This window comes from Sus scrofa, chromosome 13 (genome assembly GCF_000003025.6).
Source record: "Sus scrofa isolate TJ Tabasco breed Duroc chromosome 13, Sscrofa11.1, whole genome shotgun sequence".
NCBI classification, from domain to species: Eukaryota; Metazoa; Chordata; class Mammalia; order Artiodactyla; family Suidae; genus Sus; species Sus scrofa.
In genome coordinates, this window is record NC_010455.5 from 201,324,777 (window position 1) to 201,338,717 (window position 13,941).

At 44.1% G+C, this 13,941-nt stretch overlaps 1 protein-coding gene across 4 annotated transcripts in view; it reads right to left on the bottom strand.

Moving 5' to 3' along the window:
* The window catches only part of KCNJ6 (potassium voltage-gated channel subfamily J member 6), a 294,141-nt gene that overhangs the window by 92,974 nt on the left and 187,226 nt on the right, over nucleotides 1–13,941 (bottom strand). For all 4 annotated transcript variants that reach the window (XM_021070975.1, XM_021070976.1, XM_021070977.1 and 1 more), the window contains one exon: nucleotides 7,052–7,972. In XM_021070975.1, coding sequence (XP_020926634.1) covers nucleotides 7,052–7,972 — 921 coding nt within the window. The remainder of the gene's footprint in view (nucleotides 1–7,051; nucleotides 7,973–13,941) is intronic.

Consider the following 13,941-nt stretch of genomic DNA (forward strand, 5'->3'; position numbering starts at 1 on the left):
TCAGAGGGGAGTCATTTGTCATTTAGTGGAGATGTCAGCTGCATCCCTGGAAACAATGGAGCCAGATCATGGGACTGGCCCTCTCAAGTGCCTGCCTTCCCTCTTCCCAAAGCTTTTCTCTCAACTGACTTTCACCTGTGTAATCTGTGATCTGATCTAATAGACCCTGTGAAGCTGAAAGGTCACTGGTGGTGTAGACCCCTTTACCGTCCCCATTTTAGAGGGGCAAAACTGAGGCATTAGAGAGGTTTAGTAAGACAGTGAAGGCAGCAACATTGGTCTGAACCCAGGGTTGTCTGACACTATAAAGGACACAAAGAAGTACAGAGAAGCTGAGCTATAGCCAAGAGAGATTTAAAAAATGAAGAACTAGGAGTTCCCGTCGTGGCGCAGTGGTTAACGAATCCGACTAGGAACCATGAGGTTGCGGGTTCGATCCCTGCGCTTGCTCAGTGGGTTAATGATCCGGCGTTGCCGTGAGCTGTGGTGTAGGTTGCAGACGCGGCTCGGATCCCACGTTGCTGTGGCTCCGGTGTAGGCTGGCAGCTACAGCTCCGATTGGACCCCTAGCCTGGGAACCTCCATATGCCGCAGGAGCGGCCCAAAGAAATATCAAAAAGACAAAAAAAAAAAAAAAAAAAAAAAAAATGAAGAACTAAATAATTAACGACAAACAAGATTTGTAAGTGGGCTGGTGTAGGACAGAGGATCAAGGGCACACTTAATTGGGAAAGAAGCACACTGCCTGTTTAGATATTTCGCGGAGGGGTGTGTGTGTGTTTGTGTATCTGAATAATTTACATGGTTTTCCCTTACAATCCTCTTCTGGTCATTGGAAATTGTTGGGTAGAACTGCTTCACTGGCATCATGCTGTTAGCACTCATATTACTGAATGCCCTAGGAAATAATAAAGCTCGATTTATTTAAGGATACACTAATTAGAGGTTTCCCACGATTTGATACTCATCTCTTAATTTGAATGGTGCAGTTTCTTCACAACACGAGTTTTGACTTTAGAGTTTGCGTTAGAGCTAACTTTCAGATGAGTCCAATTTTTCCCCCCTTGAATTTGAATTTTAAATTGTATATACTGTGCAACCATCACCGACTTTTAGTGAACATCTAATTTAGTAGCTCCTCATGGCCCATTTGGAGCAGGAAGAACAATGGACATTCTGGTACTGGTGTTTGAATAATGAAAAAATCTTATAATTAACCAATATTTTTGTTTTTTCAACCACAGTAATATATGGTAACCTGGATACACTAAGTGCATTCTAAATTATGAGATGTGTTCAACAGAGTTATAATGTTCAACAGAGTTACAGGTTTCTTTCTTTTCGAGGAGTGGTAGAAAAGTTTAAAATTCTGTATGGGCTCTGTAGTGTCTAATCTAAGATTGTTAGGGTTAGAACCGTGTGCCCAAACTGCTTAGGATCACCAAGAGTTTACTGCATTTGGGGAGCAGATGTTATCAGTTTTTAATCCAGCCAATGGCACTGCAGGAATATATTATATTGAGGAGGACACTGTGGGGGGAGCCCTGAATAAATCATCTGAACCTAATAAATCTGAAGAATGGATGGTTGGATTTCTTGATGTTGATGAGTGGTAGATTTCTATCTAGGAAAAATAAATTTCCTTGAATTTTTTTTTTTTTTTTTTGTCTTTTTGTCTTTTTGTCTTTTGTTGTTGTTGTTGTTGCTATTTCTTTGGGCCGCTTCCGCGGCATATGGAGGTTCCCAGGCTAGGGGTTGAATCGGAGCTGTAGCCACCGGCCTACGCCAGAGCCACAGCAACGCAGGATCCTAGCCGTGTCTGCAACCTACACCACAGCTCACGGCAATGCCGGATCGTTAACCCACTGAGCAAGGGCAGGGACTGAACCCGCAACCTCATGGTTCCTAGTCGGATTCGTTAACCACTGCGCCACGACGGGAACTCCTCTTTGAATTTTTTTATTGTACTTTATAGAGATATATCAGGGGACGTTCACCCAAGATCTTAGCATTTCAGATCTTATCAATTAACTCTTTCTCCAGGCTAGCTAGTTGGGATTACCACTCATAAAAGAAAAATGGTAAATCTGGAGATAATATCTTGCCAATGGAGGGATTAGCGGTAACTTATCTAAAGGAGAAAATAAGATTTGACAAATACAGTGGCTATGAAATATCATTAAGAGTACTGAAATAAAGAAATAGCTTAAAAGTACTGCAGTGCTAACCCTCAACGATCTTTGCTGAGAAACGCCACCCTTTTAAACTCTGTGATCTCATATTCTCCCCTATTATAGTGAAGTGGCATTTTGACTACAGCAAAGAAAATAGGTACTTGGAAATCAGATTTGGTAGAACATTGTATTCTTCCAGGACTCCTATTTTTGTAGATAGTGCTTACTTAATTTTTATTTCAGAATTGTTTTGTGGCACATATCATTTTAATATACGGTTGTTAAAAATTCATGTGAATGTAATAAAGAATTTTAAAATAAACAGATACCACTGGAGACCAACAGAGAAACTTAAAGAAAAAGAACTAATGGTGAGAAAAAGGGAGAGGCTGTCTGCTCATTAAATACCAGCTGTCTTTTTTGGTTGCAGTGCTCTACAGAATCTTCATGAACCAACAGCATTCATGATGCAAAGAGCACTGAACCTGGCGGCTGGACAACAACAGAATCATCACTGGTTTGGGGTTTTAAGCTCTTGCTTTGCCAGTGGCTGTTTGACCTTGGCCAGCTCACCGGGCTTGCTGGGCCTTCATTTCCTCATCTGTAAAGTAAGAGTAGGGCGAAGACTCTTGCAACTCAAAAACCTATGATCTGTGATGTGATTTATGTGACCAAGCTTTCCTCTTGCGGGTAAAGTTATTCTAGCAATGAAACTGGGTTTTCCTACAAGAAAGGAGGGCTGGCCCCACCCACTTCCGGTCTGTCCCCACCGACCTCCCTCCCCATACTTCTGATACACGGTCCCTCTCCTCTTTGGTAACCCATCAGTATTGACTTTTTGACCGTCAGCCCTGCTTTCTCATCTGTAAATATTACCTAGTAGATCTCACCTAAGCTGCCTTCCTCCCACCCTCCACATTCTCCAATTTTCCATGAAGTATGTAAATATTTCAGAAGTTCCCTTCTTGGGAAAAAAACTGGAAGGAAAAAGCCCACAGAGATGGAAAAGGAACTCATAGACTAAGAGGCTTAGGAGAGGTCTTCACCGGTTACCGTGTTAACCTCATCTGGATTCAAACAAGCAGATTTTTAAAAAAAATTAGAAAGGTTTATGAAACAGAGGTTGGAACACTTAATAGATATTCGATCTTAAGAAATGATCATTAATTACTTTAGGTATCATAACGGGGTTACAGTTATGTTTTTAAAAGGGTGCTTATCTCTTAAAGACCCATATTGAAATATTTGCAGATAAAATGATATGAAGCTGGGCAGCAGTTAGTGAGTGGGTGAGACAGATGGAACAAGTTGGGCCATGAATTGACAATTACAGAAATTGAATGATGGTACATGTGAGTTAATTATACAATCGGGTCTACTTTTGTATGAGTTTTATTGTTTCCATAATAAAAAATGTAAAAAAAAAAGCATAATGGGGATTCATCCTAAGGAGACATATTTGCTGAGGTGTAGGAAAGGGCTGCTTGTCACAGTTGCATAATCGTTGGGGGTAAATATGGAAGTTCATCAATCAGAAAGCCTATAGTGAGGAGCTGGCTGGCACCGGGCCCAGCTCTGTGTAGCTGTCATCTAGCCTCTAGGCCAATTTGCCCTCTATAAATAACAGTCTATATGAATGCTTTACTATTTTAATGCACACTTGCCACAGCTGCTCGGCATGTTTGTTTACGTAGCTATGAACCCTTCTGTAAACATCACTATCTCCAAATTGCCCATGTGTCAGGAACATAAAGGGCCCCTTTTAAAAATATATTTGTGGGATAAGATGTGGCCAGTCCCCAGATGTCTGGGTGGCTGGTGTCAGAATTTTCCAGGGTTTGATTCATTTTCAAAAATAGAATCACATGACTGGAAGGTTCTTGGGAGGTCACACATCCCCTTGACTCTGGGAAGGACCAGACTGAAGCTATCCACTAAGAATGTGGGTTCTGTCTTTTGTGGGTGAGAGTGTCTTTTATGAGGCCAGAGAACTTAGCAAGGAGAGGACCGGAGCCAGAACCTGCCCGACATCAAAGATGGGCAAGACATCCTGCCTTTAAGGAGATTACATGCATTTTCTAAAGATGAGCCTGTCCCCAAGTGATGTGTCAAAGCAAGCTTGCCACAGCACAGCTGGTGTTGGAATATAATGTGTCAGCCCGTTGGCCTGTGCTGAGCCTGAACACCCAGCACGCTGAAGGACCCATACAATCAGCCTACTGCACAGTAGCTTGAATCTCCTGAAAACATCACTGTGTGCACACAAGGGACACGGCAGGAAGAAGGCACTGCATTGAGGTTGCAGTGGTGGTGGCTCATCCTTGAAGAGGCCCCCTGACTGAGATCAGTGATAGCTGTTTAAGGTCAACTAAGGCATTTTCCAAAGAAAGGATGAGTCAAGCAGAGGTTGTTTGTGTCAGCTTGCTGTTTTCATGGCTCTGGATTTCCCATGGCGCCCTACAATGAATAATTAGATCCTTGTGAATTTGTTTTACTCAGTGTGCATTTGGTCCACAGTAATTTTTTTCCTGTGACTTTGATTCATTGAAGCATTTTCCCCAGCCTCAAGGGCCTGTTGAATGCCCATAAATCCCAATTGTGCTTTTCATTTACAAAGAAAAAAGTGTCCCCCTGAAGTTTAAGAGATCAGATGTGCTGGAAAAACTGAATTGTATGAATCCTATCAGGAAGGGATCATGACGTGTCCTGCTTCTAGACAAATCCAGAACTTTCAAGAACACATCTGCCTCCACTTACCAGAAATTAGAAATTTATTATTTTTAGAAAGTTAATAGTGGTCACCTTTTCCTAGGAAGAGGGAGTGTGTTGACTCTTTCTCGTGGCAAATACCCAGTGTTCTCTAAAAAGCAGTAGAAAGGCCACCGGAAGCTCAGAGGTAAGTATTATTAATTATCAACGAAATGACGTTCCTTGCATTAGAAAGGCTCACTCATGACAAAATGTCATCAGAAAGACAGGGGCTGCCCGAGGGAGAATTCCAACTTAGGGACAGAGCAAAGATAATTTGCCTATTCCAGACTTCATTATTTTTTGAGAATGGGCTCTGGTTTGAAGGAACACAGCTCCTGCAATGCAAAGCTCAGATTAAACACCAGTAACCAGAGGGTACATCTCCAAGTGGCTTTTGCTTCTTGAGCTCAGAGATGGAAGGAGAACAAAGTTTTCCACTGCCCTCCCTCCTGTCCTATCTGGAGAGTTTATAGCGAGAAATCTGATATTAAAACCGCATCACCTGTGGTCAGTTTATGCTGAGAGGCTCTACTTCAGTAGCTACCACTAGGGGGATCCAGAGTCCCTATGCTCAGCCATGGTGGGAGAAGTTTCTGGTCTGTGGGAAAATGACAGAGCTCCTAGTCTGAATTATTTTGTCCCTGCTCCCTCTTCCTCCTTCCACACAACTATTGCCTCTCTAGTTCTTCACAAATTCAGACTCAGGGTACAGATAGTCCCGTTCAAGTGTACTGTGCTTATTTAGAATTTCGCAATAATTATTTCGTTTTCCACCTTCCTTTTGTCTTACACAAAGGAACCCACTTGTTTTCTTGAGCACCAAGCAAAGCTCCCCCACCCCCACCCTTTTTTTTTGGCCCTGTGGGAGTACAGGGGTCAGGGATGGAACATGAGTCTGGAGTGACAGTGCTGGATCCTTGACCCTCTGAGCCACCAGGGAATTCCTATGCAAAGCCTTTTACCCACAGTTTCATTGCTGGCTGCACTTAAAAAACCTACTGCCAAAGCTTTTACCACTATAAGAGAAATCTCTTAGAGGCAATAACCTTGCATTTTGGGTCCATGGAGGCAGAGACCTGAGCCCAATGACTTTCACTTGATGGATGACTGAGATCAGATTATGGGTAGATGAAGAATCTGGGGTCTAGCTGGTGGCCATGCATTTTCAGGTTTTGGAAACCAACCCCAAGCCTCCAGTTGCAGACCTCAAAGCGCAGAAGGGCAAATGGTATAACTAAAGAGGATCCCAAGACCAATATTAATAATTCAAAAGAATAGTAAAGCAATGCATGGATTAGTGTTCTAGTTTATACTTTTGCTGTGGGACACTCTTGTTAGCTTAAGTCAGAGTTTATGGCTCTATTTTGTGGAAAGTTTCAGATAAATATGGGCAGAACTTGTTTGCTGTTGGGATATATAATGTGTATCAAGTTAAGACATGAGTGAAGATTTCAATAAAAACAGACCATTTCTCTATTTTGAAAACAGACCATCACAGCAGAAAGGTTGATAAAATTATGGTGAGTGGATCTCAATTTTTTTTTCTTTCCTGCTAGAGTTGTTTACTGGGTCTGCATTATTATGTCTCCAGGGGATTTGGCAGGTAGAGTGTGGAGAAAGACACCAAGTGCTCACTTGGCAGAAAAGAAAAACCAACGCTATGGGTCTCACAAATAGCTCCCAAAGAAGGGGGCAAAAATGTATTTTAATTAAAAGTAATTTGTCAGCCTTCCTTTGAAAGGCTTGACCTCTTCCTCTTTGGCTTAGCCATAAGTAACCTCAAGTATTTAAATTAAACAATGCTTTAAAACCATCTAACAAGTGCTTTAGAGACAGCTCAAATTTTAATTTAAGAAAATACTTGAAAACTTAAGTTATATTGAGGTGTTGTAAAAAATCATTTATTAATTACTACCCCAAGGGTTTTTAAAAAGCTAAATGGTTAGACTTTTTGGTGGACATACTTAAGATTATGGGACACATAGGTATACTATTTCATGAGCGAAAACGTGGTGTCAATAGTGAGTGACACCAATTTTCTATATTTTGGTCATAAACAAGAGTGTGAGGTCCTATTTAAAATGAACACTGATGCCACAGGTACCCCAGGATGGAGCACATCTTACCTGTAGCTTCCACCATTCCTTCTAGGATGACAACAATTTCCAGTTCCTCTTTGGGCAGCTGGGCTTTGGAGATCTCCCAGAAAGGACTCTGTTGGTTAATTTCGTGGCTGATGATGAGGGGTGACACCAGAAACAGACGGTCATCACCAGTGTAATACCCTACGTTGATATCCGTCTGGTTCAAGGGGATGAACTCCCCCTCCGAGGTCTGTTTGGATTTGATCAACTTGGCTCTGATGGAAGCCTCCACAATGTGGGAATTCCTCAGATCCCCTACTCGAAACATCAGGCACAGTTTCCCATCCCGCATGGAGATCACCGCGTGGGTGGAAAAGACCAGGGTCTCTGCCCTCTTTTTGGGTTGTGATATTTTTACAAACATGCATCCCACCATGAACGCATTGACAATGGATCCCAACACAGATTGGATTAAGAGGAGAATTATTCCCTCTGGGCACTTGTCTGTGATGACCCGGTAGCCATAACCGATGGTGGTTTCTGTCTCTATTGAGAATAAAAAAGCAGAGACAAACCCATTGAGGTTGGTGACGCATGGAGTCCACGAAGGGTCCTCTATGTGGTCCATATCTCCTCGAATGTACGCGATTAGCCACCAGATCATCCCAAAAAAGAGCCACGTCACTGTGTAGACCATGACGAAAATCAACAGGTTGAATCTCCACTTGAGGTCTACTAAGGTGGTGAAGATGTCGGTCAGGTAGCGGTAGGTCTCCCTCACGTTGCCATGATGGACGTTGCACTTCCCATCTTTCCGCACGTACCTTTGGATTTTCCTTTTGGTCCGGTCTCGGCTGATGTGTCTTGGCAGGTCGTCCCTGGCCTGCTTAGGCAACTTTGGCTGATGAATGGCCACAGGACTCTCCACATCCTGGTCCATGGAGTCGCCCTCCAGGACGTTAGCTGGTGGTTTGGAGAAAAGAAAAGAAAACCCGAATGAAATGCTGGCTCTTTGGGGGGTCAGGAAACCCCACTGTGAATGGTATGTGGTAGAATACCAAGTATCATTTGACCATTTGTGAGGCTATTAACAAAGTAGACGAAGCCTTTTCATTTGGTATCAAGTCGATTGGTTGCCTTGGATACCTGTGCTCTGGGATCTAACTTGAGGAAGGACTTTCCCTCCCTTCCCACCAGGATAGGGCTTAGGCTGTGAAACTGTCTTTCTGCCAGCAAGTTCTAAGACACAGTTCTGACAGCAAGATGTCTCCCCATTCTCTCTGAGATGCGGTGGTGTGGGAGAGCCAGCTCATTCTATATAAAGAGATGTTTAGATTTGGACAGCCTTAGTTCTATCACTTAGCAAAATTGGGCTCCTGTACATATATTTGTTAGGGACCAAATTGTATCCCCCCAAATCCATATGCTGAAGCCCTAATCCCCAGTGTGACTGTGTTTGGAGAAGAGGGCTTTGAGGACATTATTAAGGTTAAATGAGGTCCTAGGGGTAGAGCCCTAATCCAGTGGCACTGATGTTCTTGTGAAAAGGAAGATAGAGGAGTTCCCGTCGTGGCCCAGTGGTTAACGAATCTGACTAAGAACCATAAGGTTGCGGGTTCGGTCCCTGGTCTTGCTCAGTGGGTTAAGGATCCGGCGTTGTTGTGAGCTGTGGTGTAGGTTGCAGACACGGCTAGGATCCCGCGTTGCTGTGGCTCGGGCGTAGGCCTGCGGCTGCGGCTCTGATTGAACCCCTGGCCTGGGAACCTCCATGTGCCGTGAGAGCAGCCCTAGAAAAGGCAAAAAAAAAGACAAAAAAAAAAAAAAAGGAAGATAGAGTTCCCACTGTGGCAAGGTGGGTTAAGAATCCAACTGCACTGTAGCAGGGAGACAGCAAATGTCCTGTTCACTAGAATAGTCTACTATGATTTAATTATCTTGGATGTTGCTTTGCTTTACATTAAATAAAATAATTATGTTTGTTAAAAAAAAAATAAGAATCTGACTGCAGTGGCTCAGGTCTCCTCAGAGTTTTGGGTTTGATTATGTTCGATCCTTGGCTAGGGAATTTCCTTATGCTGTGAGTGTGGCCATAAAAAAATAAATAAAAAAAATAAAAAGAGGAAGGGACGTCAGTGATGTGCACACAGAGGAAAGGCCATGTGAGGACACGGTGAGAAGGCAGCCGTCTGGCAGCCAGCAAGAGAGGTCTTCCGGACCAACCGAGGTTACCAGAAACCAACCTTGATCTTAAACTTCCAGCCCCCAGAACTGTGAGTAAATAAATTGCTGTTGATAAGTGCCCCCAGTCTGTAGTATTCTGCTAGGGAGCCTGAGTAGACCAACAGACTATTCAAAAATCATAGATCAATCTTCAGTTTCCACATTTACAAAATGGTAATCATGATAGCCAATTCACAGGGTTGTTATAAAGTTAAACCCTCATACATGGTATGTATCTGCAGGAAAGAGAACTGTAATAAATATTCCTTTGTAGCAAACTTTTCCTTTGCTACTTTCCTTATATTTAAGGGCAAGAATTTTGAGTGAGCTCTTTCAGTTGTCAGTCAAATTTCAGAGTTAAAAAAAAATTCTGGTTTTTATGGGTAAGTATGCTTGCATTGTACCCTAATGTTTGATGCAATGCCAAGGTTAAAAAAAAGTGCGGGGGAGATGTTGTCTCTCTTTCTATGTGTTTACACATTTGATTGGGTTTCTGCCTCCACTTTTAACATCCTCAGTTTTGGCTTGTGGTTATTTTCTTTCTGATGGCCTTCATGATTAATGCATTGGTACAATCATTTGATAACAAACATTACAAAAGCTCTCCCAATGCAAAGGGACATTTGGAACTGATACTGCTATAAGACACATATAAATCACTGTATGAAATTCCTTGTTCAGCCAATTATTTTAAAGCTTTCTGAAAGTTTTATAAGTAGTTTCTTCCCCCAGGCTTTCATTCTATGTCTTTTGACTCTGCCATGTATTCTCTCCCCTTGGTTAAAGGAGAAACACAGTCTGTTGAGAAAACATTTATCTGAATAAGAAAACACCTGGGGATGAGACTTGACTCATATCAGCTTTACTTATGGATTAGCCTTCTCCTGGTTGCATAGTTTCCTTAATAATCAATCCCATAGATCGGTTTTTAACTCTTATTTATTTATTTATGTTTATTTTAGGGCGGCATCTGCAACATATGGAAGTTCCCAGGCTAGGGATCCAATAGGAGCTATAGCTGCTGGCCTACGCCACAGCCGCAGCAACACCAGACCTAAGCCATGTCTGCAAACTACACCACAACTCACAGCAAGGCCAGATGCTTAACTCACTGAGCAGGGGCAGGGAGCGAACCATGGTCCTCATGGATACTAACTGGGTTGTAACCTGCTGAGCCACAACAGGAACTCCCCATAGATCTGTTTTTATATTTTAGTACAACAGAGAGGCGGCATCTGGTCTGCCAGCCTGATGTTTGGTCTGACAGCTTTGACTTTTAGATCACTGCCCTCAATAGCATTTCATTTATAAAGAGGAACCTTGTTTATTTTTTCCCTCTCTTGAAATCAGACGCCAGGACAGGAGGCAAAGGAGGCAGCTGAGGTTGGGACAGGATGGAGGGGGTGGGGGATCTGGCTGGAGGTCACAGGTCAGGTCTTTGCTCAGTGTTGGTGGCCTGAGGTTGTCATTGCTAATTTTGACCTGTGAGGGAGTCTCTCAGTATGACTTCATGTGGGATGAACTCTGGGCTCAGACTCTGCCTGGCTGGGGAGCCCTTGTCCTCAGTTCTGGAGTGTGGTCTGGCTGTGGCCCGGGGGGCATGCTCTCTGCCTGTACAGAGCCACTATGGGATCTTGTTCTCCTGAACTGGTGTGGTGGAAGAGGGGGGTTTGTCAGATTAGCCTCCTCATAGCAGTCTTCTGCGCTCTTTCATACTTTAATACGTCACAGAGGAAATCTAAACCCACTCTAGCCCCAGTTTGAAGCCGTGGTCTTGCTCTTGTGGCTCAGCTTTAACCTTTAAGCTCCAGGTGTTTTTTCCCTGCCCTGGAGGAACCTGTTTGAACAGTTAATGAGTGAGTAGATATAAGTGCTCTGGGCAGTCCTGGGAGCCTGCCAGTGGCTCCTCTAAATTGATTTTTTTTTCTCTTTTCCTAGCTCAGGACTGGACATTTCCCAGCCTCCTTTGCACTGAGGGGCAGGTGTTTGCGAAATACCAGCCCGTCTGGAGCAGGTGTGCCCTTCTGGGCCAAATAGTGAATGTGCTTCCCTCCCCCTGCCGCCCTGCCCCTCCATGCCCTTGCCCCTTCTGTGGGGGATAATGGAGTCATGAGGTGGAGTCCCCAGCTGGTGGCAAAGAGCTGCCATCTGACTGGAAACAAGAAAATAATAATGTTTTGAGCTGTTATGTATTTTGTGTCTGTTATCAAATCGAGCCTTCTCTCTAATTTTGTGGGCAGCCATACTGACATGGATAAGCAAACAGAAGAGTTCTGGGGCGGGGGGAGAGCAGGGAGGGAGGAAAAGAGTGAAGATGGAATATTTGGGTTTGGTGTTATTAAAGAGAAACAAGGGTCCCGAAATGGAGTCACTTGTGCTAAGCTCTGTGTCAGCCAACCAAGACAGAATACCTATCCTAATTTCAGTTTCAGTCCCACCTAAGAATGTGACTTTTAACCAGTCGGTCTGGAATTTCCTGGCCACTGGTGAGGTAATCCACCACTTAGACCTCTGCCTTTTCTCTAAGGAGAGTGACCGTGCTTAAAACAACCCTTCCTTATTTATAACTTCCCATCCCACCCCCTCAGGCTTTAAAAAACCTTCTATTTTGTACAGCTCCCCTCCTATCTACTTGCTAGATGGGATGCAGCCTCATCCATGAATTGTTGAATAAAGCCAATATGATCTTCAAATTTAATCAGTGGAACTTGGTTTTTTAACAGTGTCTAGAATGTACTGGCATGGTTAATCCAATGCCTGTGCTTTGTATCAGGAAAAAAATGTCAATGCATATGCTACTTAATTGCCTTTTAAAAATAAACAAAAATGGAAGCAAAGACAGCCACTAGCACAACATTTTAAATCAACTATACTTCAACTAAAAAAAAAAAAAGCCAAACATCCCTGGGGGTGGGTAGAAAGGTGACCTTGGAATAGGGAAGGACAAATATCAGCCTTTTTTTTTTTCCTGCTTTTTTAGGACGGCACCCGTAGCACATGGAGATTCCCAGGCTAGGGGTCGAATTGGAGTTGTAGCCACTGGCCATAGTCACAGCCACAGCAATGCAGGATCTGAGCCACCTCTTGGTTCATGGCAACCCAATTCATGGCAACGCCAGATCCTTAACCTACTCAGCAAGGCCAGGGATCAAACCTGCATCCTCATGGACGCTAGTCGGATTCCTTAACCGCTGAGCCATGACGGGGACTCCTGGATCTGGTTTCTTTACTTTTACCTTTGTATTCTATTGCTTTTGCTACAAGTTGAGGATATTGTCCATAGCCTGAAATGTACAGGAGCGCCAACACCCAAGGCTGTGACCTTTAAGGGTATGACACTTTTCCATTCACATAGAGATAAAAAGTTGCAGAACAGAGAATAACATTTGTCTTGTTGGAGGTTTACAGGAACATCATGACCTGATCTAAGGAGACAGCTGCCAGAACAACGGATTTTGGCACCAAGAAGTTTGCAGGACCAAGCGCATCCCTCCCTTCTTAGGGTAAAGATGCATGAATTCCAACTCAGTTAAGGTGGTTCTTTGGAACATGAGATCTTGGTCTGCTGGTTTTCTGAATAAAGGCGCCATTCCTTGCCTCAACAACTCAGTTTACTGGTCTGTCCCTTGAGACCTGTAGGAACTTGGACTCAGTAACGGTCTCAGAGGTGCCACTGCTGGTGAGGCAGTGGGTGCAAGGGAGGTGAATCCAATGGAAGGAAGATGGGGAAATAGGCTGGTCCTCCTGCTCTATAGTGGCTGGTGGGGAACAGGCATGGGGCTGAGAAACCAAAAACAAGCCGATGAAGTGTGAGAGTACCTGTGAAGAGTGAGAGCATAGAGGAGACTCAACTAGGAGTCTCAAGGGGCAGGCCAGTGAGGAGAAGAGGTGGGGTGTGGGATGAAGAAGGGGGCACAGCCTCCAGGCTTCAGTCTAGAGCATCTCTGGGAGCCCTGGACTAGGGAGAGGGCCATTCCAGGTCTAAGCTGTGTGCCTGCCTCAGCACCTGTGAGCAGGAATACAAATGAGTGCAGGGGAAATAGGGAAGGGAAGGTTAATGATAGCTCTTAACGTTTTTTTCTTTCTGGAATTCCAGGTGTGAATTTGAGGGGGTGATGTGAACTGCATTTGCAAGAGCATTGAGCTGCTGAGCCCGGCCGGCCGAGCTGCAGCTGCACTTAGGAAAGCAAACAGTCGTGCCCTTGGTCCTGCACAGCCTAGGGGCAAAGGAGTGCTCCCTACCCCCGGCCCCCATCACCTCCCAGGAATTTGCCCGGCTCCCAGCTAAGCGCATGCGCATTGGACGCAGGGTCGGACCAGATGCCAAGGTCTTCAGCGTTGAGCCTATGGCATGACCAGAGACAGCGTAGATAAAGTTTAGGCTGACTGTGACGTGCCGTACAGTGTGCAGAAGGAGGGGGGGAGCGACACCAAGGATCTTGACGATTTACTTGATTTGAGTTGTTTTTCTGTATTTTGGTTTAGAGTAAATGTGGGTGTGTGTGAAAAGCCAGTTCTCTCCTCTCCTGTTCTTTTTCTTTTAGAAAGATGATCAGTTTACATAAAACTAGCTAAGGTGCAACATAGCTGGTGTTGAACTTTAGCCTCAAAGAAATAACATGCGACCAAGCTACAAGCTGGAAGGCTTGATCCCAGAATTGCTGGAATCACATCAAATTTGAGGGGGCACCGTTTGTGGAGGGAAGATTGCC